This window comes from Hydra viridissima, unplaced genomic scaffold, assembly GCF_058129835.1.
Source record: "Hydra viridissima isolate aposymbiotic clone 2 unplaced genomic scaffold, HvirCarnegie_v1 scaffold_1, whole genome shotgun sequence".
Taxonomy (NCBI): Eukaryota; Metazoa; Cnidaria; class Hydrozoa; order Anthoathecata; family Hydridae; genus Hydra; species Hydra viridissima.
This window is the reverse complement of record NW_028324300.1, coordinates 28,228,847-28,254,159: the sequence shown is the minus strand read 5'-3', so window position 1 is coordinate 28,254,159 and position 25,313 is coordinate 28,228,847. Positions and strand designations below refer to the sequence as shown.

The following is a 25,313-nucleotide window of genomic DNA, read 5'->3' as shown; positions in this document are numbered from 1 at the left end:
TAAGCACTTTAATTCACGTTTGCACTTTTACTTCTTCTATTGTTGATTTAGCCATACAGATGAACAGAATCAAAATCGGGAGCAACAAAAAAATTGCTTTTATTAAAACGTCAAAACAGAAAAGACAGCTCTTAGATTAATAGTCTATCTTCGGCTTTAAACTGATTTCAAATTTAAGTGAATTAACATTTAAGTAAGCGGGATATAAAATTATCCTTAATCCCACTCTCCTCATTGATGTCAATGAGTCAAAAGTTAAACTACGGAGGTTGGAAGACAGTTTGTAAAAACCAGTGGAAACGCTGTTTGGAAGAATTGATATAAATGTTTTTAAACTTTATAGTTTTTTTCACTAAAAAGAAAAGTTTATCATTTTATCTTAATATTTAATAACATTTTTATACTTAAAAACATAAACCTAAAAAAAATAGATGTCAAATATAATAAATGGATTGAAAAAGGATAATATTTTAAAGATTGTTTTTAAATTCTTCTTACATCTCATGCTTAAAAAAAATGTTTATTTAAATGTTTCGGAAGAAAATAACGACCTGATTTCATTGAGTTGTTATGATTTTTCAATAACGGCTTTAGGAACGACTTTCCATTGAAACTGGCAATTAAAATATATATCACAATTTCAGTCATGAAAATCTTAATTATTAGTGCGTTATGTTTTACATTTAAAAGGAATATTTTTACGTGCATGTGTCTCAGGTTTCAAGAATGAGGACATTTTCCTTTGTAAAAAATAGACTCCAAAAGATTTGCTAAGTAGTGACAGTTCGAAACCGACAACTGATGATATCTATACTCAGTAGTTATACATAACTCTATGCCTTGGAAACTTTAACTTTTTTCAAAATAAATTTAATAAGAAATAATAAGCAAGATCAATTACATAAACAAAATAGCCGTTGAAAAGGTATACACCACAAACGTTTCATAGTAACTTTTTTTTTTTTTTTTAGTTTTAAAGAATTGAAACAGAGTAAGAATTCATGAACAACCAAAATAGTCAAAGTTCATTGAGGCACTGGAGCTCAGCAGTTAATAAAGCTGTTCTCCATCGCTCAACTAATGGAAGTTTTAATATATGCATTGAAGGTGGTTCAGAATTTGGCCAATTTCCTGTGATTGGAGATGTTTTGACTGGTTTGTTTTTGATAAAGCTTTCTTTAACGTTCTGGTGTTTTTTCATTTTTTAAAAAGATAATAAATTTACTAAATTATGATAAAACAAGAAAAACCTAATTGAAAAATAATTGTATTTAGCTATATAAATTGAACATGAAAACTTTTGGTTCTGTGAAAATATTTTTAACTAATTGGTATTATACTTTGTAAATGTTTTAGTATCAATAATCCATATTAATGAAACTTTATATCTTTAAACAGTATGTACATAAACATAGCTGATTACAAAATGTACAGAACTGTTTAGAAGCAAAATGATTCTTGAGATAACTATTAAGCATGTTAAGTGTTCAAATCATTAATCTTCTTACACTTAAACTTTGTTATGACATTTTTAAATGAAAGAATTTTTCAAAAAGTTTAAATTTAAGCTTATTATTATAATCATTCATAATTTGTGAACAAATATGGGTGTTTCTTAGAAAATGTAGATCATCTTTTGTAACAAATTTTTAAAATCACAAATGAAATAGAGTTTAGTAATTTATAGGTGCATACCTATGGACAAATATTTTTTTGTAATAAAGTTTGATTTTAAATTTATTTGACATATTCAAAAGGTATATTGAATTGAAACTAGATAAAAGTTATTTATATAATTATTAAATACTTTGTATCTTTTTTTTTTGGTATTAATTATTTCATATTATAATTAGATATAAAATATTTAAGTAAATGATACTTAAACACTTCATATGTAGTTTTAAAAAATCTTTAATTATTCTTTTCACTAAAGGTGTAGGTTAAGAACTTACCTTTTTAAAAAAGATGAATGAGTGAAGGGTTAGGGTCCTGTATGGTCTCTTGTAGCTGTAAATATTCAACACTAAGCCATGTAATCTTTTACTTAAAGTAAAACAAGTTGGAGATACAGTGATGAATACCAAATTTAACCCATTTACGCTGAACAATCCCTTCCATGTATTAATTAACAACATTTATAAACTGTATTTTAAAAATACTTAAACTGTAAATATATGTTTTGTATATAGTAAGTAAATAACTGAAAACATTTTTTTAAGAAAATTTTCAAAAGCAATACTCATAAAATAAATTTTAAATGTATTTACATAATAAAGTTTCCTTTTTGTTTCATGAAGAAATGTTTTTTTTTACACATTAATTTTTAGACAAAGTATTATACAAGACTGGCAGACTGACACCTGGTGAGATAATTCTTGAAATAAATGGGACACACATTGCTGGGTATACTCAAAGTGATGCAATCTCAATAGTCAGAGATAGTGGCAACATTCTTCGGGTTACTACTGTTAATCCAGGTTTTTTTTTAAATGACTCCATTTTTGTAGTTTAACCGAAATAAGGATAGGTTAGAAAATAAATTATTGATTTAAATTTCAATAAATAATTTTCTTTTATGAAGTGGTAAAAAATTCAATTTTTTTTTTTTTTTTTTGCTTTTTACTTCTTTACTAGTGAAAAATAAAAATATTGGTTACCTGTAAGATTTGCACCTAGCTCTAAATCTAATGAAGCTGTTACAAAGATTTTTTTTTATTTAAAAAAAATTATTTGTTCTCTTAATTCTAGTTACAAACCACACTAATAAATAGAATAATTTCAGTTTATACACTAAAAATAGTGTCAATCCCTATTTATGTCTTATAAACATTATGTATTGTATTATATATATATATATATATATATATATATATATATATATATATATATATATATATATATATATATATATATATATATATATATATATATATATATATATATATATGTAAATGGCAACTTTTCAGGTCTTGGAATTAGTAGAGATTTACGAAAGTACCTTGGAACTCGGTTTGCTAGAGGATCCATAGATCATGAACTTCAACAAACAATACGTGACAATCTTTATATGCGCACAGTTCCTTGTAAGACTAACTTTTATCTATGCTTTCTTTTGTATTCCTAACAAAATTAATTAAAGTTGGTGAAAATATTGAATAAAGTGTATTTGCATCTATAAAAAAATTTATGACATCACAAAAGAAGTTTTGCTTAAGATATTCAGCACTTGTTTGATGTTGTCATTTAATAAAATTTTGCTATACAAGAAAGCAAAAATTAATAAAATAAACAATCATTTAAGAAATTGTTTTTAACTAAATTTCAGGTCTTAAAAAATATTAAAAATAAGTCTCGATTTCAGGGATTTATACTTTTTAAATTCTTTTTTTAAAGTTGTTAAAGCACTGACAGTGTCATTTAATCTATTCTAGTATTGTTACAAAGAGCCCCATAGTCAAAAATACTCTTTCAGGCTCCCCTAATGCAGGTTTGGTAGAGAGTAGTTCTTTAAAATGTTTTTCAAGGTTTTCAGGTCTTTTTTTTGGATACTTCAAATACACTCATTTCTTTGTACATTACCTGACTACAATTTTCTTTCTAAGATTGAAACAATTCCTGATCATGCACTAAAAAAAAAAAAAAAAAAAAAACAATTTAACTTTTTAAAAAGCTTTACTATTTTTAGCAAAATGTATTATAACTTGATTTAAATTATAAATTACCTTTCCTATTATTAAGTTTTTTTGATAAAAGTTAAACAATCACGAATACGCAATGCGTATTTCACGCAATTTATATAATATTTTAATTGTTTGTATTTCTTTCTGGTTCATTTTTTTAGCTACATTAATTAACATCCAGATTGGCAACTCATGGAAATTTTGAAAACAACCAATTAGATAGGCATTGCTGTATACTGAATTTTCATCTAATTGAAAACATAGATTTTGGTTTTTATAACTGAGAAAAAAAATCTGGGTTGAGAGTTTTGATACACTGTTTGGAAAACCCTAATTTCAATCTATGTTATTTAAGCAAAAAAATTATTTATTCATGAAATTTTGAAATATGGTTTATTAAAGTGAGTAAAAGATAGAGCTGATAATGAATGTTAGTTTTATTAAAAGTTTGTAATGCTCAAATAAAATATATTTAATCCCAATCAATAGCAACTAATTTAATCAGAATGCAAATTGTTCTTTATATAATTGCAATAATACTTGTTGTAATAAAAATATTGCTTTATAATTATAAGATGGTTTAACAATATTTATTTTAAGATAAATTTGAAGGGTGTAACAAGAAAAATATGAAGCTCATCTTCCAATTAAGGAACAAACAGTGAAACATTGGCAACATATCAAATTAAAAAGATAATAGCGGCAAATAACCTTTCATTAATGACACTCACTAAACAGTGTTACCAATAAATTCAAATAAAGAAAAACTAATTTTAAAACATAGCATAACATTGGTTACTATGGTTACTCTGGTGTAATTCCATTAATAGAGTTTTCTTTATAAATACATGTGTGTGTGTGTGTGTGTGTGTGTGTGTGTGTGTGTGTGTGTGTGTGTGTGTGTGTGTGTGTGTGTGTGTGTGTATGTGTGTGTGTGTGTGTGTGTGTGTGTGTGTGTGTGTGTGTGTGTGTGTGTGTGTGTGTGTGTGTGTGTGTGTGTGTGTGTGTGTAAAAATAAACTAATTCTATAATTCTTTTAGCAAAAGGTTTGAAAAAACAAAAATAAAAAAGAATTGCATTTCTAGTTTTAGAGATGTCTGCAAGTTTAGAACAATTTCAATTTTCACAATTCCATAGAATTCATTTTAGGTACAACAAGAAACCCTCGTGATGGAGAGGTTCCTGGAGTGGATTACGAATTCCTTTCTGTTAATGAATACCTTGAACTTGAGCGTTCTGGGAGACTTCTTGAAAGTGGTTTTTATGAAGGTAATTACTATGGTACTCCTAAACCACCAAAAACTCCCATGACCCCAGGTACTGGAACTTTGAGGCGTCAAAAAGTGTAAGCTTATTTGTTTAAATGTTATGTATTAGTACATGCTTATATTATTTTATTGTCATGAGTAATGTTTACATGAAAAATCAGTGTTAATTACTCAAATGGATCTTATGGATCTTTATGGGTCATATAACTTTTGTTTATGAAGTGTGTTAAAAAATATATATAACAACAAAACTATTAAAATTACTGACATTCCAAAATATTTTGCAGGAAAATTTTTTAATAAATTTACATAAATTGAATTATGTACTTTCTTTTGAATATTTACTCAAAACTCATTTCTTTAACTAATTTAAAAAAAAAAAAGCTACAACAAAAAATTCCTGGTTTCTACTACCTAATTATCTTATCTAAGTTTTTCAACTAAATGTGCAGTTATGGTACAACAATCATAGTGCATTGTAATAACTAAATTTCATATCTAACTTAAATAACATTTTAGCAATTAGCATAACAATATATAATGTATAGCACAATAATTACAGATATGTAAAACAGAGGGTACTTTGTTTTTTAAAGAGGGAATTCTTACATGCATTGTACTTATTAAAATGCAGTGTCCTTATATCAAATTGGATTTTGTTATTTTTTAAAGTAAAGAAAGCAAGAAAATTCTAAAGCTTTGTTATCATTCTGTGACTGTTAATTTGTTTATTAAAGCAATCTTTAAACAGCTTTAGAAATATGTATTCATGTTAAGTTGCACTCTACTGAAGAATGGGAACTTTTTGATTTAAGTGATCTCTTTAAACAATGATTATCGTAGCAAAAATTAAACAACTGTAGAAAGATATAAATCTACCAATTGATTTATAATAAAAAGTTTTTTAAAGACAAATCCCTCTACCAAGCAAGAAGAATTTGATTGATTTTAAATGCTTATTAGGTATTGTTTATTATATATTACTTGCTATGTATTATTATTTAATAGCACAAAGTCAGATGAAAAGAAAGATGACTTAAAAGATCCACTGCCAAAGAATTGGGAGATTGCTTACACAAGAGATGGCGAGATTTATTTTGTAGAGTAAGTTAAATTTTTTTTAAGCAATTGCTTACCATGCTCAGTTTTCTTATGCACATCAAGATACAAATAAAATTTATACTATAATAATAATAATAATAATAATAATAATAATAATAATAATAATAATAATAATAATAATAATAATAATAATAATAATAATAATAATAATAATAATAATAATAATAATAATATTAATAATAATAATAATAATAATAATAGTAATAATAATAATAATAATAATAATAATAATAATAATAATAATAATAATAATAATAATAATAATAATAATAATAATAATAATAATAATAATAATAATAATAATAATAATAATAATAATAATAATAATAATAATAATAATAAGAACAATAATAATAATAATAATAATAATTAGAACAATAATAATAATAATAAGAAGAAGAAGAACAATAATAACAATAATAATAATAATAATAATAATAATAATAATAATAATAATAATAATAATAATAATAATAATAATAATAATAATAATAATACTAATAATAATAGTAGTAGAAAATAGTTTCTTCTGGAGTTTAGGAAGAGATTAGCAGCCATAATTAAGTTTTGTTTATTTACTCTTTTAACTGCATTAATTTGCAACTTCTATCTTACTTTGATGAATGAACAAGTATTTTATTAAGTAGTTATTTTAGTAGTTTTAGAATGTTTTTAGAATCAAATTTGATCAGATCTGAATAAAATGGTCAAATAAAATGCTCAAAATAAAATGCTCTCCTGTAAATTGTCAATCATTCTATAATATTTTGCTACATTAATACTTACAATTGCAGCTAGTAAATTTTTTATTTCAAAAATTGTTTTTATTCACAATTAAGGTGATAATTTTTTTAGTCATAATACTGGTCGCACTCAGTGGGAGGATCCCAGAAAAATAAAGCCAACTTTACATCCTTCTCAAGGATTACAACCTGATGAAGGTTTGTATTTTAATTTCTGTTAATTTTCTGGTGTTAAACATGATTTCTTAGGTATTCCATAGAACGCTCAAGAAATTATGTTTAAAGAAATTATTAATGTTATTAATATTAACCTTTCTTTTCTTTTCTTGTTGATGTTATCATGTTTTTTTTTATAAAAAATATATATTTAAAAAAATGAAATTTTTGCTGAAATTTTTTTTTAAAAATGTAATTTTTCATGGATAATTCTAGCTGATAATTTTTTTTTTTTAATGGTAAGTTTAAATGTTAAATTTCATTTTTCATGGTAAGTTTTAGATGATATTTTTCATTTTTTATTGATAATTTTAGATTTGCCTCCAGGATGGGAGAAAGTTGATGATCCAAAGTATGGAACTTATTACATAGAGTAGGTTTTTTTTTTATTTTAATTCCTGTCATATTTTTTAAAGATATTTTTTGAAAACTGCAATTTTTGTTTGCATTTATTTTGTTCAAAAATATTTTATTAAGATATTTTGTTAAATTATGTTATTTAATTATATTATTAAATTGTTTAAGCTGCTTTTTTAGTCATGTTAACAGAAGAACTCAATATGAAAAACCAGACTTTCTTCATAAACGTAAGGGGAGTATTGGAAAGATTGAAAACCCGAAGTATGAATTTTTTTTTTTACTCTTATATTGCTAATGAAACTATATATATACATGTATATGTTTTATATACATATATTCATGTATGCAGTATCAGGATTGTAAGTTATTGGAATGGTTATTGGGTGACAGTCTTCAGTTTTTAAATTCACCACTAATATTAATCAAAAATAAAAGAAATTGTACTTTGTTGAAATCAAAACTTTGAATATTAAAGATAAATAATATTAAAGAATCATTTTGAATCAAAAATATTTGATTATGCACTTCTATAAACTTTAATTGTATTAGTAGAGAAGTTGGTCGGAAAAGCCTAGTTATTGATGCATCAAAGCTTCAAGGAGAGACATTTCGTGTGTCATTAAGAAAAGGTGCCAAAGGTTTTGGCTTTACAATTGTGGGTGGTGAGCAACCAGGAGAAGTTCTTCAAGTAAACAATATTGTGCGTGGTGGAACAGCAGATCTTGATGGTCGTTTGCGTGGTGGAGATGTCATCATGCGACTTAATGGAAGAAATGTTCTCAACTGGACGCATGCTGATATCATACGATTCTTGCAAGGGACTAGGGTAAGTATTGGATTAAATTTTACAAATTTTACTAAAGTACCCTACTTTAACTAAATTTTCAGAATTGGAGATTTTTGGTAAAAGTATTTCCAGAAAAATGTTAAAGTTGTTTCCTGCAAAAGTTATATGTCAATTAAATTTTAGTATTCCATCATTAATCTTATCAAAAAATTAAGTTTTTAAATTATCATGGAAAAGAAACTGAAAATTGCTGTTGTTTTGGAAAAACGTGAGAGTCAAATCAAACTCATAAACTGCACAATGGATCAAAATGATTTAAAAATTTGTTAAATCATAAGAAATCGTAACAATGTAAAAAAATATTGTTGTTTTTTAGGATGGGGGTCTCTGAGATTAAATTATCTAGAGCATGCATGTTGACCAGTATGGGACTAGCCAGCTAATACCTTTTAAGGGTTAAAATGCATGCTGTGTATAAAAAAGTTAGCCTCTCTTTCTTAGAGGTAAGCTCAACCTCTTAATGCAGCTGAATCTTCACCATAACACTGTGAGCATAAAAATGTAAAATCCCTGTTAGTATTTTCTCTACTTGTTTTGAAGAGAAAAACTCCTGGTTTTTAAAGTCACTACTTTTAACATTCTTATAGGGAGTGCAATGTATAAAACCACTTTTATTGTTCTACATAAATTGATCTTTGGATTCTCATTGGAATATTTGTGCAGATATCTAAATTGAGTTTGAATAATTTTTGTTTTTTGGGAGGTTTTCTGCTAGCCCCAGGTTCTCTCCACACTGTTTTAAATTTTTTGTAATCAAAAGTCTTGCAGTCACTTTATTTGTAGTTTTAAAAGAGAAATTTTCTTTTCTGATGTTTTCTGGTGTGATTTTTGTAGACAAATTTATGAAAAAAGTGGGGAATTATACAACTGTTTAACAGTGTGATTCAATTTCTTTGTATAAACAAAATAAAAGTATTTTACAGATATAAAATTACAATTATAAAAATGATAAAGTGATAAAATTAAAACTTTTTTTTGTTTTTTTTTATTATAAATAGGTTGGTGAAGTGGTAGAACTTGATCTTGTCCGAGGTTATGAACTTCCATTTGACTCTGAAGGTCCTGAAACACAGAAACTGACCAGTGGGTCAAATCAATTAGCAAATGGTGACAGTAATATGACTACTACTCTTAATGGTGTGAATCAGGGAAATGAGAGAAATATGCGTTATGACAATAATCCAGGATATGGGTCTGACAGTGGAAGTCGCTCTGGAGCTGGTGTGTTCTGTTTTGAGTTTAACATGATATTTTCATTTATTTCTGCTATGGCAATACTTTAGTGTTGTACCATTTTCTGATATGCAAAATATGTTAATGGCTTAATCTGTTTTTACATTTTAAACAACATTTTGCCATTGTATTTAAAAAACTGTTTTTGTTATTATATTTTGGTTTTGGTTACTAACAAGGGAAATTAATTTGAATGTTTTGAATATTTAAGTTGCTTTTTTATCTTCCTTATTGAAGGAAAACATTATAAAAATAGAAAGAAGAAATTTTTTTATTAAAAAATATCTTGTTTCAGTTACCCCAGTTGCATTTCGCAGTGGTCCTCCTCAGTACACTGTAGTTCCAGTTGTGCGTGGTCCTAATGGATTTGGTTTTACAATTGCTGATTCACCTTATGGCCAGCGTGTTAAAGACTTAGTTGATCAACGAAGGTGTCAAGGTTGTATTTACAATTACTATCACTAAACTATTGTACTAGAGATGAGAAAATCTGACTTGAAAAAATTAGAAAATTGAAACTTGAAAATTTTATTTTTTCTAGGGTTGCAACAAGGTGATGTGATTATTCGAATCAACAACACAATTGTCCACAACTTGGATCATTCAGAAGTTGTGGAAGTTTTGAAATCTTGTCCACGTGGTCAACCTACAAATTTTCAAGTTCAACGCTCAGGTATTTTAACTGCTGTGAAATCCATGCCAAATCCAATTGGAAGAATGGAGCGTCCAAAATCAATGCCTGCACTTGATGATGAGGTGTCTATGGCACCTGGTTTGCGCAATACAACAAGTATGGGTGTTATAGCAACAACTGGACAAGCATCAACAGCAGTTTCAACTTATGAGGAGCGAACTCATCCTCAAATCTCAGAAAGTGGTGATGGTTATAAATCATTAAAAAGAGCTGTCCAAGGCAATGCAAGGTAAGTTATCTTTTTTTTTTGTTAAAAAATCAAAATTCTTAAGATTAAATTATAACAGTAGGAGTATCTTACATATTCTTAAGAGTTAATACTACTTTTGTTATTATTTTTTATTATTTTTACCTATTTTTATTTTTTGTTATTATTTTTTGTTATTATTTTTATTGTTATTATTTTTTGTTATTATTTTTATTGTTACTTTTATTATTATTTTTATTGTTACTTTTATTATTATTTTTATTAATATCATCATCATCATCATCATCATCATCATCATCATCATCATCATCATCATCATCATCATCATCATCATCATTATCATTATTGCTATTGCTGTTATTATCATCATTATCAATTTTATTATTACTAAAATTAAAACATAATTGCATTTTTTAAATTTAGAAAGACTGAACCAGAAGTGGAATCACCTTCAATTTATAAAGATTATGTTATAACTTTAAAGAGAGGGCCGGGTGGATTTGGTTTTAGAATAACTGGTGGTCAGGAAGAAAAAACTCAGGTATGTTTTATTCTTAAAAAATATATATATATATATGGCACTAGCAGTGAGATGGTGTCCTGATGATTGCAATACTTACAAATAGATTATGATTATCTTTAAATATCAATTGTTTTTTAGGTCAGTATAGATACTATTGTAGAGAAAGGAGCAGCAGAACAAGATGGCCGTTTGCGTCAAGGTGATATCATTCTTGCTGTTGATGGGGTAAATGTTGTTGATGCCACTCATAAGAAAGTAATCACACTGATGGGAAATGCTGGTTTGAATGGACAAGTCACTTTACGACTGCGTCGAAAAAATGGTTTTTTTTTTTTTTAATTTTTTTAAAAAATTGTTTTGTAGTTTAAAATATTTATAATAAGATAAAAATTGTTATAAAGAAACTTAAATCATTAGTTTTTAATTTTTTTCTTTCTTTTTTGAATTCAGATTACAGCATTACTAAGACAGATGATTATAATAAAAATGTCCCGACCCGCCTACAAGATTTGGAGCGAGCAAGATCAGATAATGAAAGTGTGCACTCTGATAAAGTGGAAGAGTGGCTTGAAGAGCAGCAAAATCCACGTAACTTGCATCCATACAGGTTAAATTTTTTTTTAAATAAGTTTTATAGTAAAAATCAATTTTTCCAAGTTGTTTTAAATTATGTTCTAACAATCCCCTATCAATAAGGTAATTCATAGAAATCTTGAAAAGTTTTGAAAATTTTCTATATCAAAGGTATAGGATATAATTATATAAAGTTTTCTAAAACTTTAGTTAAAAAAGATCCCAACAGATTATGGAAAAGGTTGAAATGAGTCAAGTCTGAGTCTTGCAGGATTATACCTAATAAGGTTAAAAAAAAAGAATGGGATCAAAGTTGGTACTAAAGATTTTGAAAATGATAAGTTATGAAGTGAAATGTTTAGTTCCAGATTTAAAATCAAAAATGCTTTATGTTAAAAAGAAATTAATTTAGTTTAATTAGTTCTTTGGATTTTACAGAGGTTTTTGATTACTTTTGATACAATTAAAAACAAATGATTGAATTGACTTGATAGGAATAGATCTAAGTGGCTTGTGAAAGTATATCTCAATATGAACCAGATATAAAATCTAATGATGGGATATCAACAAAGTATTAAATATTTAAGTAAAATACATGTATTGATTTTTTACATCCCCACTTCAGCTCCAACATTTAATATAACTTTAAAGTTATAGGATTATAAAACATTTTTCATAAAGCTTGGAATCAAATTATCTTCAAAATCTACCAGCAGTTATATTTTAGAATTTCTGAATATTGGGAAGGACAAGCAAACATGGTTTTAGTAGCAACCAGACCTTGGAGACTCCATGTAATGTTTAGAAATTCTTTCAATGCAAGATATTTAATTGTCACAATGACTACAAGTCAGTAATTAAAGAAGAAGCTCATTTAAAAAATTTCACTGTTCCCTATGTTAATATGTAATCTAACTCTAATATTCTTTATTTGAAAAAATTGCCACATAACTAAAAAAAAAATTAGTGAAATATTTACAATTTATTTGATTTAACAGATTTGGTTTTAACAGATGTTCACTAAATTTTCACCAAAAATGAAGATTCTTATTTACGTTTAAAAAATCATACAGCTTTAATATTGATAATACTTTAGGAAAAAGCACAATATATTTTCCTTTCTGTTGTTTTTAAACTATTATAAATTTATGAAGATTTTGAGAATGTATGTGTTATAACTGTTGCACATTTTCTTTATCCTTGGTTGTTGTTCCTTGGTTGGTTGTTCCAGATAAATCTAGTGTAAATGTAACATAGGACAAAAAACTGTTACCTGTATTTTGTTTATTGTAATATTTTATTACTTATTTCTTTTCCTTAAAACTAATAGAAGTTCACAACCAGTGGGCAGTCGAAGCAAGAGTGAAATTAATTTATATACAAAGTCACCTGTTCCTCCTGTTCCTCCCATTCCTCCTGTTCCTCCTACTGTGTCTGTGAAGCCACAAAAGGGTAAAGTGATTAGTTTATCACGTAACCAAAATGAAGGTTTTGGATTTGTCATTATGTCCTCACCATCATCAAATGATTCAGTCATAGGTTTGTGATTCTTTATTTTCAAATGATTTATTCATAGTTTTGTAATTCTTCTTTATTTTCTTTTTTTACTTTTCAAATTGTTATTTCAATTTATATAAACTTGTTATAAGGTCGAATCATACCAGGAAGTCCATCTGATAGATGTGGAGAGCTTCACGTTAATGATGTCTTAATATCTGTCAATGATACTGATGTAAGTACACTAAGTCACAGTGAAATAGTTTCCATGGTGAAAAGTTCAGGTTTGCAAGTAAAGCTAGTGGTTGCAGCACCTCAACCATGTGTAGATACTGAAAAAGACGAGGCTCCACCACGACCTGCTGAACCCCGAAATTATACTCCTACATTCATAAAAAATGCTGAGCAATTGAAAGAAAATAGTAAAGAGGTCAGTTGCTGTTCTTAAAATATATTTATTTTTAGTGTTATATCTTCCATAAACTTTCATTAGTTATATTTGCATGTAAAAGATTCAAAGTGATGTGTTTTTATTTTAGATTTTTCTAAAACAAAAATTTTCTTTTGTCCAATTAGACTGATATTTTCAGAGAAGGTTAATAATTTAAAAAGTAATATTTTGTGTAATTTTCCTCATGCAAAAGTTTGATTTCAATCCATGAGCAAATAAATGAAATAAGAAGGTAAATAAAAAGAATTTATTTATCCTTTAAAAAAACTTGTGTTTTTATCGACTTCGACTAAATCGACTTAAAGTTTACTAGGCAAAAGTAGATTTAATTGGGTAATCATCCTGACATCCTTATTCCTATTTTTTCACTTGATTTAATTTTATCAACCTTTAACATTGTTATGATGCTGACCAATTATTAAAAAGAAATTTTTATAAGTAGTTTATCTTGTAAAGATAAGTTATTTATAAAGATTGAGCCCTGCTTAAGAACATCATTCATAGCAGTTTTTTTAATTCAACCAAAATATCTGAACATTGAACCTTATTTGCTGTATCACATAAACTTAACTCTTAGCTTACTGTATGTAGCACCACTTTATTAATGTTTTCTTTTTCTCATTATAGTAACCAGTTGATGCTTTTTAAAACAAAATGTTAAGTAATGTGTTATGGTACTCAGTTAAGGATGTGAAAAAATTTTGTTAATCTGCCACCCCAAAAAATGTTTAGCCGCCCCATCTGCTCCCATCTATCTATGCCACTGTTTTTTATTAGTTAAATTTTTTGTTAATTTTTAGCTTTTAATTCTTGTGAAAAATGATAAAAAATATGTTTTCTTTAATTTGTGATTGTAATTTCTGTTTTATTTTGTTTGTTTATTCGATTTTGATTCATCTAATAGATTAAAATTAAAATTTAACAAAGGCTCTTGATGTAACAACAGCATATGTTATTATATGTTATTATAACAGTATTACATACCATCTAGTTTTTTTTGTTTACTCTTTTTAAGTTCTATTTGTTTCATAGCATCTAAAATATAAATTGTCAAGCAACATTAAAGCATATGATTATAATAACATTTTTATTAAAGTATTTTGACTAAATCAACTTTTAGTCAACTTAGTCAATTTAAAAATGTATTAGTCGATTTTGGTCAACTTTGAAAAATACGTTAATCGATTTATTTGACAGTCGAATAATTTCAAAGTTGTAACAACACTAAAAAAAATCCAACAATTAAATCCAAAGTATCAATCACCAAATATGAAACGCAGATGTTAAAATTGGGCCAATTCATTTCATTGAAGGTGGTATGGATTAAAATATGTACAAAAGACATAATTAAAATGACAAGAAGATTGATCTTCCTGCTAAATAAAAATTTTCAAAAAAAAAAAAAAAATGGTGCAAAGCAAAGTGAAGGATTAGTAGAAAACTTTTACAGGTTAATCTTCTGCGAAAGTTTCTAATTATTTATATAATTATTTATATAATTATTTCTAATTGGACAAAAAGTGAAAAATTCATATGTAAAAAACGCTATTGTAAATATTTTAAGATATTTGGTTATTCAATTCCTGACCATAATTTTAGCAAGAACGAGAGCAAAGTCCGCAAGTCCGCGAAAAAGAGTATCAGCAGCCAAGTCGACCTAAATCGGCCCCTCTTACCTCTTATACGAATGGAGATGGCAGTTCTGAAACTCAACGCTATAATGGTTCGTCAGTAGCATCTTCGAAAAGAGAATCTTTGACCCCTGATGAGAGCCATACAGTTGAGAAGACTGCTAAGCAAAAAATAAGCACGGCGGAAACCTTTCGTATAGTATTGAAAAAAGGTGAAACTGGGTTTGGATTTAGCATTAGAGGTGGTGAAGGTTCACCGATTTTTATTCTACGGATTGCTGAAAAAGGGGCTGCGTGGCATGATGGCAGAGTTATGGTAAGTTTTTAGGTTTACCATCTATATTAATTCAACGCTGAATATTTCACTGGAATATTCTTTTTATCTACAGGTTGGTGATGAAATATTAGAAATTAATGGTGCCAATTCTGAAGTAATGTCTCATTCCGAAGCAGTGAATGCAATACGAAATTCAGGACAAACGTGCGAGTTGTTAATAAGAAGGCCTGTTAAGTCAACTGCTTCAGGTATTTTATGGTTTTTCTTTTTTTTTTTCGCTCCTCAGCTGCTTACTTTAACTGCCATTAAAGAATGTGTCCTAAGGTACAAACTATTATCTTTAGAAACTGCTAACCGACCTCGCGTTGAGTATTACTAAACGCATTTGCTGGCTCTCTCTGAAAAACAATAGGTTCACAATATAAAAGACGTTTGTTATAGTGACGTCTTCATGGTGCTTTCTTTAATTGAGGGATTTGATTTAAAGATAAGTTCAACCTTTCATAATTTGCTAATGTTAGCTAATAAAATGAAAATAGTTCGTCATTGAAGATTTCGATGCAACCTTTCAAGTCTTTCCAATAAGCACATTTTTTTTTGTTTTTTATGTATTTTTTATCTGAATTTTTGTTTATTTTGAATGTAAAAGAATAATTTCTAAATCATTGTCTAAATATTATAGTTGTAAATGAATTTTTTCTAATTTTTTTTTGTTGACTTTTACATGTTTTTAACTTTTTACGAATCTGCAGAATCTGATTGGTGGATGTATTTATTCTTTTAATCGTAATTTTGTAATTTTAAAACTGTGGATAGTACTTTAAGGTCCGTTTATAATTTAGCATTTTACTAAATGTAATTTTTGTTCTCTCAAATTTTCAATATTTCTTTTTTTATGTGAAACAATATACAAATTGTATTTGACAAAAATACAGTCTGTAATAATTTTGATGATAAAGCTAATGGCTTTAATTATTCCTTTGGAAATGATTTTTTTTAAAAAATTATACAGTTTAGATATTGAAGCAAACTCCATCTTTCTCCCCCAATAAAAACCAGGTGAGAGAAAATCCCCCGAAAAAATCGTCCAGGAAAAGTTCCCGTTTTTTTTCCTTTCACCCGGTAGATCTTTGACGATACTCACATTTTGTAAGTTTTAAACGTTAGGAAACCTTTTCAATAATTGTTGTAATTATTGTTCTTACATGGTTGTGATTGTTTTATAATAAACTCTATTTTAAAAAATGCGGTTTTGTAATGGCTTTTACCAAGATTCCAATATTCTGTTTTTGAATTCTAAGTCTGTTTTTGTCCGCAAGCGCCAATCTTAAAGATTACTGCTAAAATGTTTAAAGAAAAATCGCGAATTTTAATCATTGTATCTAACTTGTAAACAGGGAGTTTATTCAAGGAAATTTAAATTCTAGGGGGTCTAATTTCCGTACAATTTTCAGCTTCTGATCAGCTTTTTACATTGCCGGGCAATAATTAACATTCTCGATGACTTTAAAGTGATTAAAAAAATAATCCTACTGAAAATGATGCGACCCTTAATTCGATTTCCCTCTCTCAGAGTTGTATCAGAATGCTTCCCCCCAAAATTGTATCTAGTGTTAACCTTATGATCCGAGAAAATCCTTTGGGTGGTTGAAAGTGTATACCTTGCTGTTTACAAAAATGTCAAAATCTTGAATTCAGGCATTAAAATGTGCCAGAGAAAATTGCATTTAAAATTTCACCAAAAAAAGGTAGTTTTACGGCGCAATTGACAACTCAGTTTTGAATTTTTACATTATATTTATTGATTCATTTTCTTAAAGTATATCAAAGACGCTGTTTATTAATTTTTGGCAAAGACATTTTAACATCTTATATAACAGCTATTTGATAAACATCAATTTAAGACAAAAATTCTTTTTAATTTTAACGTGTTTGAAATATCACATTTATAGAGGGAAGTAGAGTTGTAAGTAGCAATAACTTTTCTGTTAAAATTCTCTATTAAATATCAAAAATCCTTGTAAACAATTGGTATTTGAGCAAATGTGGATGTTTAACATGTGTTTAGCATTGAAGTTTGCCAAACTGTTATGGTCTTGTTCTTTAGTTTGGGTTTGTTGACTCACATTTAAATCGATTCCAATAAGCTTTAAAAGTACGGTGGAGGGCTTCAGTAGTTCACTGTAAATTCCAAGTGAGCATCCTTTTCCCTGAATGAAGTGTTCAACATGAATAAAAACAGCGTGAAATTTTTGGGTTGTGTCAAGGTTGGCTGAAAGAAATGAAGCCTTGAGTTCTTGAATTTTCTCCAAAGAGTTTGGACACAATTTGAATTGTCAACCATGGTAAGGGTGAGAGCTAATGTGATGGTTTGTCAGCCATTAATTTAGAGAATCCAATACATTCTCAAGACATTTCAGATGTAGTTATACCAATCGTCAGGTGCAGATCCATAGAAGGGATGATGTCAAGTACAAGTAAGTTGCCAAAATTTGTGAACAAAATTGGAAGATGAACCGTGTTTTCAAAATATTTTGTTTTTTTTTTGCTATTATCTTTTCCGTCTGTGATATATTCATTGAAAACATTTTTGATTGCTCCAATTGTTTTTGGGAACCCTGTTTGATGCAGATCTCTGGAACTGATGTTGCACCAGTAGCATGGATACATACTGAAGTGAGCCTGAATGCCACAGATTTTGTTTGCAAGTTTTATGTCGTATGATAAAACAAATTGTAGCTTATCTCCATGAAAAAGATCCATCGAAGTTTGACATTATCACAAGTTTCAGGCAAATCCTTGCAAATTGCAATCAGGAACTGTTGATTGACGTCGGAAGCTTTAGAACAGTTTTGTTGAAGAAGATTTTTTGAGGATGTTGATAGTTCTGATTCAGACGTGTTCTTAAGCTCTCCTTTAGAAATCCTTTACCTCCACCAATGCCTTTTTTAATAATTTGATTCAAAGAATGTCTCTTTTGCTTTTTATGATCCAAAAAAATAAGAAATAATAAAAAATTAATAATAATTTAGGGAGATATCAGATGTTTGGTAATAAATTACATTTGTACCTAATTTGACTGGAAAGTAATTTCCATCAGAAGCTTGACGAATATAAATTGTTTCCTTTGGAGAAGCTGGAGTTATACAGAGAACATGTTTGGCAATAGTTTCAGAAGCCACCTTGTTTTTTGATGCTAATTCAAATGGATTTTGCTGAAATGTTGATTTATTATCGCAATAAGGCTTTTCCTTGCTGACACCAGTCAAACAGCTTGAACAACGTTTTTCTACCTTTCAAAATCTGAACGAAAAATTCGTTTTTCTACGAATTAAATTTAATATATAAACTCTTTTTCATTCTGAACTTTTATGAAATTCCTTTTAAATTAACAAAAAATTTTATGCTTTTTTTTTCTCTTATTCTTATTGTTGTAAAAATAAACAGAAAAAAAACAGCTTAAAGGGGATGAGATTTGGGGGACCGATCACACTGATAGTACAATCGGTACCGTTCGTACAACAGCAGGTTTCTTTTTTCAATTATAAGTGGATGGATTTAAATGTGGACTTCTGATTGGATGAGTTTACTGGCGCGATTCTCAATGGATTTTCATTTGTCGAACTGATTTAACAAAGGATGCATAAGTTATCGGACAAATTTTCATTTAATTTCTCGCTAATTAAAAAATCGTATGGTTTGATACATGAGTGAAAAAAATTCTATGAAAATTTTATTTTATTATTTAAAACACATTTGTTTAAATTAAGGTTAAATGCAGCAGAACGAAAATCTTTTCAAAGTGTCTCGCAATTTTTTTTTGTAAAAAAACTCAACTTTAAAAAATAGTGAAATCGTAATCGTTTCGAAAAAGAAGGAATAGCTCGAAATGCAATCACGTTATAACTTAAAAATACAATCACGTGATAATTTAAAAAGACTTGAAACTGGCCAGACTTTTTTCTGATAAAAAGCGCTCTGATCGCATCCTGGCAAAACTAAAGAGGCTTGTTAACAATCGAAAAAGGTCAATCAGAGAAAATTGAGTCTTAAATTCGGTGAAAATCAATCGACAATTGTTTGTCAATTTTAAAAACGAATATTCAATACAAAAAAAGTGAAATGGCTTTCAAATACACTACTGAACAGCAAATAAAAACAAATAAATGAAGCTGAAAACTTGTTAACTAGCTCTATAATATGAAAACACTTGATGTTGAAAAATACCTTTGTTTTTCAGGTGATAACATGCCTGGAGATTAAGAACCCTACGCAAACACCAATGAAACAACTCCAAAAAGGGTTCACATTTAGGAAAAGAGAATTTTCCGAAAAAATAGTTAATGTGGATAACCGTATCTGACCGTGGTCCGTGGACCGTGTCCGAGCCATTGTTTCGAACTTCTAAGGCTGTAGCAATTAATACGTTATTTTATGTTAATAAATGAATTGAAAAACGACTTCTTCCATTCATTTAAATTATAATGGCAACTTTAACTGACTTTTATGATTCCAATATTCTATTTTTGAACTTTACGTCTGTTTCGGCCAAGTTTAGGAAGTTTTTGAAAAGTTTCTCGAAATTAGACGAATAATTAAAATAGTTAGTCAATTACGTTGATAGGGAATCCAACCCACCAAATGTGCCTCAAGTACAACCAATTTAGAACTTTTGCGAACATTTGGTTCAAAATGTTTACGAGGAAGATTGGCAAACTTCAACAGAGAAAAGTTTTTCTTCATTGCATCAAAATAAAACTAAAGGAAATTGATTTGAATTTTTTACAGTCGCTCGTGAAAGGTGTCGAAGCAAAGTTGAAATCTGTTGCAGATGAAATTTTTTCCTATAAGAAATAACTGGCTTTTATCCGAAACTACTTTAAGAAAAAATACATCCCTTTTTATTTCTTTACTAATAGTAAGATTTTATATATATATGTATATACACACACACTTATATACACAGATTAACAAATTGCCAATTTGGTAGAAGATTTGGAGTGTCTTATACAATAGTCAGTAGGGTTCTATAAATGTTTGTAGAGACCAATGATCATGCTAGATAACTGGCTAAGGCAGAACATGAGCTACCAGTTCTGTGGAGGACCGATATATATATATATATATATATATATATATATATATATATATATATATATATATATATATATATATATATATATATACAGTATTGTGAAAAAGTTAAGAACCACTAAATAAAAAAAAAAATTCTTTTCAAATAAATTTAATTAACTTTTATTCTAAAGATAATAAAATAGTCTTTTTTTCAAACATATTAAATAGAACATGAGAAAAAAGAACTTTTTTTTTTTTTTTTTGAAAATTAGTTAATAGAACCTATAAAAATAAGGATTAAATATTATGTGTTAATTTTTTTAAATATTTATTTGTGAAAAATTTAAGAAAAGTTAAGAAAAAGTTACCACAAAAAATTTTTGGTGCTAAATGCGGCGGAAAAGTCTTTTTTAGTTTATTTTTACCTTTATTGTTTGAATATTCTAGTAATGACCTGAGTCATTACCAAAAGACCAATAAAAGTATTTGAAAAAAATTAATTTTTTTTAAAATACTTTAAAAAAAAGTATTTAATTTCAAACAAAAAAAAATTCTTTTCTTTTGAAAAAATGAACAGAAAAGCTATTACCTATGAAGATCGTGTAAAAGTGGTGCATTTTGACCAGGAAGATAAATCCGCTCGTGAAATTGGAAAAATAGTAAAGCGATCACATAGTTCGCTGCTAACAATCATCAAAAGATTCAGAGACAATATCTTACGTTGATCGCCATCGTTCTGAAAGACTGAGTCTGACGACACCCAATGATGATCGCTTTTTAATCAGGTTGGCAAAGAAAAATCGAACCATGCCGTCGCATGAATTAAGAAGGGAATGGAAACTTTCAAATGGACGTCAAGCATCGGCATTACTTGTGCGCAGGAAGCTATTAGCTAACAATATGTTATGGAAAAAAGCTGTTCTAAAACCTCGTCTTACCAAACAACATAAAAAAGCGAAAAGATTTTTACCAAAGCATCAAAGAATGGTCTAAACAAAAATGGAGGACAATAATGTTCAGTGAAGAGATGAATATCGAGGTTGATAACCGAAAAAACTGAATTATGATTCGCAGGCAGCTTTTAGAAAAATATAATCTCGAATGTATTGTTTAAAGAACAAAACAAGGTAGCGGGTCGGTTGGAATATAGTACTGCATGACATATAATAGTCTCGGTATGTTTAAATTATTTGATGGTCAACTCAACTCTATTTATTACGTCAATATTTTAAATAACAACTTGTTACCGTCAATTGATGCACTTGAGCAAAGCGTTCCGTTTATTTTTCAACAAGACAATGCACTATGTCACAGGGCTAAAATTGTCTCTGAATGGTTCGAAAGCAAAAGTATTGAGCGTCTAACTTGGCCACCAAATAGCTCAGATCTAAATTGCATTGAAAATCTTTGGAGTTGGCTTGATAAAGAGATTGCCAAGGAAGTACCAAGGAGCCTTGAGGAGTTGCGCAATATTTTACCAGCAATACTTGGAAATGTTCCCAAACATATTTTAGAGAATCTAACAGACTCAATACCATATCGTATAAATGAGTGCTTCAAAGCTCATGGTAGAATTACGCGGTATTTTGTAAAAATTACCGTTTTTTGTTTTGTGGTTCTTAACTTTTTCACAATTTTTTTTTTAATAAAAATTACCTATAAAACATTAAATACATTTTTTTTATTTCTATAAAAGTTTTTATTATTATTAATATTTTTTATTTTGTATGCCTATTTTCTAAAACTTATTATTATTATTTTTTTTACCAGAAAAATATATTCAGTTAAAAAAAAATTTAAAAATAAATAAATTACGATTTTTTTTTTTTTGGTGGTTCTTAAATTTTTCACAATACTGTATATATACACACTACTTTTGTAATGCAAAATTTCTGCTTTTTTCAAAATTATTTTTGAAACCAACTAATACAATTAAAAGCGTATTAAACGTGTTAATTAATTGATTCTCTATCAAATGGTATATAACGCGAACTCATTAGATTTACCAGTCTTGAGTAAATATTAATCCAATTAGAACATAATTGTATTTCTAATGTAGCAAAAATATAGTCAGTTAAAATTTAACGACTTAAGTTGAAATATCTCAACGAAATGTTATCTGAACGGTCTAAAATTTGGTGGTTGATTTCTTTGGAACTATAGAAACGTTTTATATCTTGAGTTATTCAGATTGGTAATTATTTGGTAAAGTAAAAAGACAAAAAGGGGCAGAAAAGTTGTTTCAAACAACATAGGATGGCATATTGTTGGTCTGCTAAAAGATAAAAAAAAAAAAGCCAACGAGAAATAGCTCGAACGTGCAATGTTTCGCTTAAATGTGTACAAATGACGTTATAAAACCACGAGCTACATAAAGATGTCAAAGATTTACCAAGGCTTGTTAGGCCTTTAAAGCTAATTTAAGGAGACCGAAGTTATCTCTATCGAAAAGTTAGACAAGACCCTAAAATTTCTTACCGCGAACTTGCTGAAGGGTTCACAAATACGCCTGGTAACGTTAGTGTTAGTTGATGAACTGTACAAAGATGCCTAAATAAGAAAGGCTTAGATTGCTATACCGCTGCTCGAAAACCACTTTTGAGTGTCTCAGATCGCCTAAAAAGATTAAAGTGGTGTAGAGAAAGACTTCACTGGTCTGTAAAAGACTGCCCAAAGTCATTTTCAGCGACGAATCCAATTTTTAGGTGATAAATCGCAAGTCAAGATTAATCATCAAGAGGCTGGCTGGTCAAAAGTTTAAAGAGCGATTTTGTGTACCAAGGATACAAAACGGAGAAGGATCAGTCGGAATATGGGGATGCTTCTCCCATAAAGGAACACGGTTATGCAATACTTATAATGGCAAAATTAACCAGTACAACTACAAAGAGACCCTCGAAAGTAAACTTTTACCAACAGCCAGAGTTTTTTTACGGAAGACGACAACAATGGATTTTTCAGCACGATGGCGCAATGGTTCACGCTGCGATCTCGGTTAAAGAGTGGCTTGATCGGAAAAACATTACGATCATGCCTTGGCCAACTCGTTCTCCATATCTCAATCCCATCGAGAACATTTGGGATTGGATAGACAAGAGATTGGTCAAAAAAAGTATAACCAGTGTTGCGCAATTACAGCAGGCCTTGGAAAAGTTTAGGAAAGAATTTCAAATAGAATAAAGCATCAGACTACTTGAACCTATGCCTAGACGTGTTCGTGCATGTGTGAAAAATTGTAGTGCGCATACAAAATACTAAAATGCACCCTGACTCTATATTTTTGCTGTTTTTTTTAAACAGTTGTAGGGGAAAGTGGGGTAATATGAGATACTTAATTTTAACGACCTATAAAAATGAAATTTTAAAAATTAATGTTGTTGCTAATAGTCAGTTAGTTTCAATAGCTATCAAATATCATTTCTGTAAAAGATGAGTGTAAAAGTTTCAATACACTTTGAGAAAGTTTAATACACAGAAAATGTTTGGGTATCCCATACTACCCTCAAGGGTGGGGTAATATGGGATACCTGATCAATGTCAGCTAATGATGGTAATAAGTTATGCAAGATCTTATAAATCAATGAAACAAAACAAAAATTTATAAAAAAAAATAAAAACAGCTTTGATATTAGAAAAAAAAGAAAAGGTTAATAAAAAAGAATTTCAATTATTAATCGCTGTCAATGCATAAATCACATTTAAATTCGTCTTCATCAGCCCCTGCACAATCTGTGTGGGCCCATTTTCTGCAAGTTTGGCACATGACTTACTGCTCTCCTTGGTTCAATTAAAATTTACCTTTTGTCTTTTCATTTTTTTCAAGCTTCTCACTAAGCGATTGTTTGTATGGGGAACTTGTCAGCACGGCAGTAAATCCCTTACGCCTTTTGGTTCTGTTCACCCTTTGTTTGGCTACGGGGTAAGGACTTATGTCACTAGCCAACGTGGGTGTATCACTAGAGGTGCCTGGTTAGCTCAATACTAACAATGCAATAAAAGCAGAATTAGCATTAAAAATATAATAAGATGAAAAGAAAATAATGGAAATAACAAGGGTAATATGGGATGGTATCCCATATTACCCCCATTTAGGTATCTCATATTACTCCACTATATAACACACATCTAATTTTGTTTTTTTTTTAATGTACCACGTGGAATGAACAACCCTTAAAAGGTATTTTATGTTTAATAATTGGTCAGTTACTAATTAAGTTCTGAATATAGTAAGATAGTTTACCTTTTTAGACTATTTTGGCCTCCTGTAACAATGTCGATGTTATGTAAGGTTCACTGGTGAAAACTTGCAAGACTTTTTTCAAACGCAAATAATTCGAAAGAGAACAACTTATACTTGTGGAAGTAACCTCCTGACATTAGTCTCGTTTCCAATTCAACAAATATTTTATAGCACTGAGCTATAAGTAGATAATAAGGGTATCCCATATTACCCGACTTTCCCCTATAAATTTCTCATGAAAAAACATCTTAAATTTTTTTTTCTTATTTTGTTTATAATACCACGGTTAAAAAAATTTAAAACAATTTAAATAAACCTTTTTGTTTGCTTTAAAATTTCAAAAAAATCATATTAAAAATCAACTGACTTATGCATCATCCGTTATACTGCAGTTGAGACTGTACAATGGTACATTAGCTGTAGCAAAATATTATTTTAGCGTTCGCATCATTTGACCCCATGGTTTTAAAATTTTTGAATGAATATATTTACCCTTATTTTTGAAAAATTAGCTGAAACTTTACCAAGATTTAACTCAATGGATCTCGTGATTAATTTACTGTTTTGAATACCAGAAACAAGAAAAGAGTTTGTTACATTAACTAATAAAAATTTTCAAAGATATTTACAAGTTGTCCACGCTTCAATTTCAAATTCGCACGGTTTCTTTATTC

The 25,313-nt window shown here is 28.4% G+C and overlaps 1 protein-coding gene across 2 annotated transcripts; it reads left to right on the top strand.

Moving 5' to 3' along the window:
• The first annotated feature begins 936 nt into the window (after positions 1-936).
• LOC145192396 (membrane-associated guanylate kinase, WW and PDZ domain-containing protein 2-like) lies at positions 937-16,348 on the top strand. 2 transcript variants are annotated; one of them, XM_090072376.1, is made up of 20 exons: positions 937-1,155; positions 2,328-2,477; positions 2,967-3,083; positions 4,830-5,025; positions 5,957-6,052; positions 6,926-7,011; positions 7,345-7,402; positions 7,567-7,650; positions 7,942-8,215; positions 9,235-9,457; positions 9,765-9,908; positions 10,011-10,392; positions 10,795-10,912; positions 11,033-11,216; positions 11,345-11,501; positions 12,798-13,006; positions 13,117-13,394; positions 15,015-15,362; positions 15,436-15,571; positions 15,668-16,348. In XM_090072376.1, exons 1-20 carry the CDS (start codon positions 1,002-1,004, stop codon positions 15,700-15,702), a joined length of 3,429 nt encoding a protein of 1,142 aa, XP_089928502.1. In that variant the 5' UTR covers positions 937-1,001; the 3' UTR covers positions 15,703-16,348. The 2 variants fall into 2 exon arrangements, with proteins under 2 accessions (XP_089928502.1, XP_089928501.1); XM_090072375.1 differs by having other exon boundaries at positions 7,939-8,215.
• Positions 16,349-25,313: the final 8,965 nt, after the last annotated feature.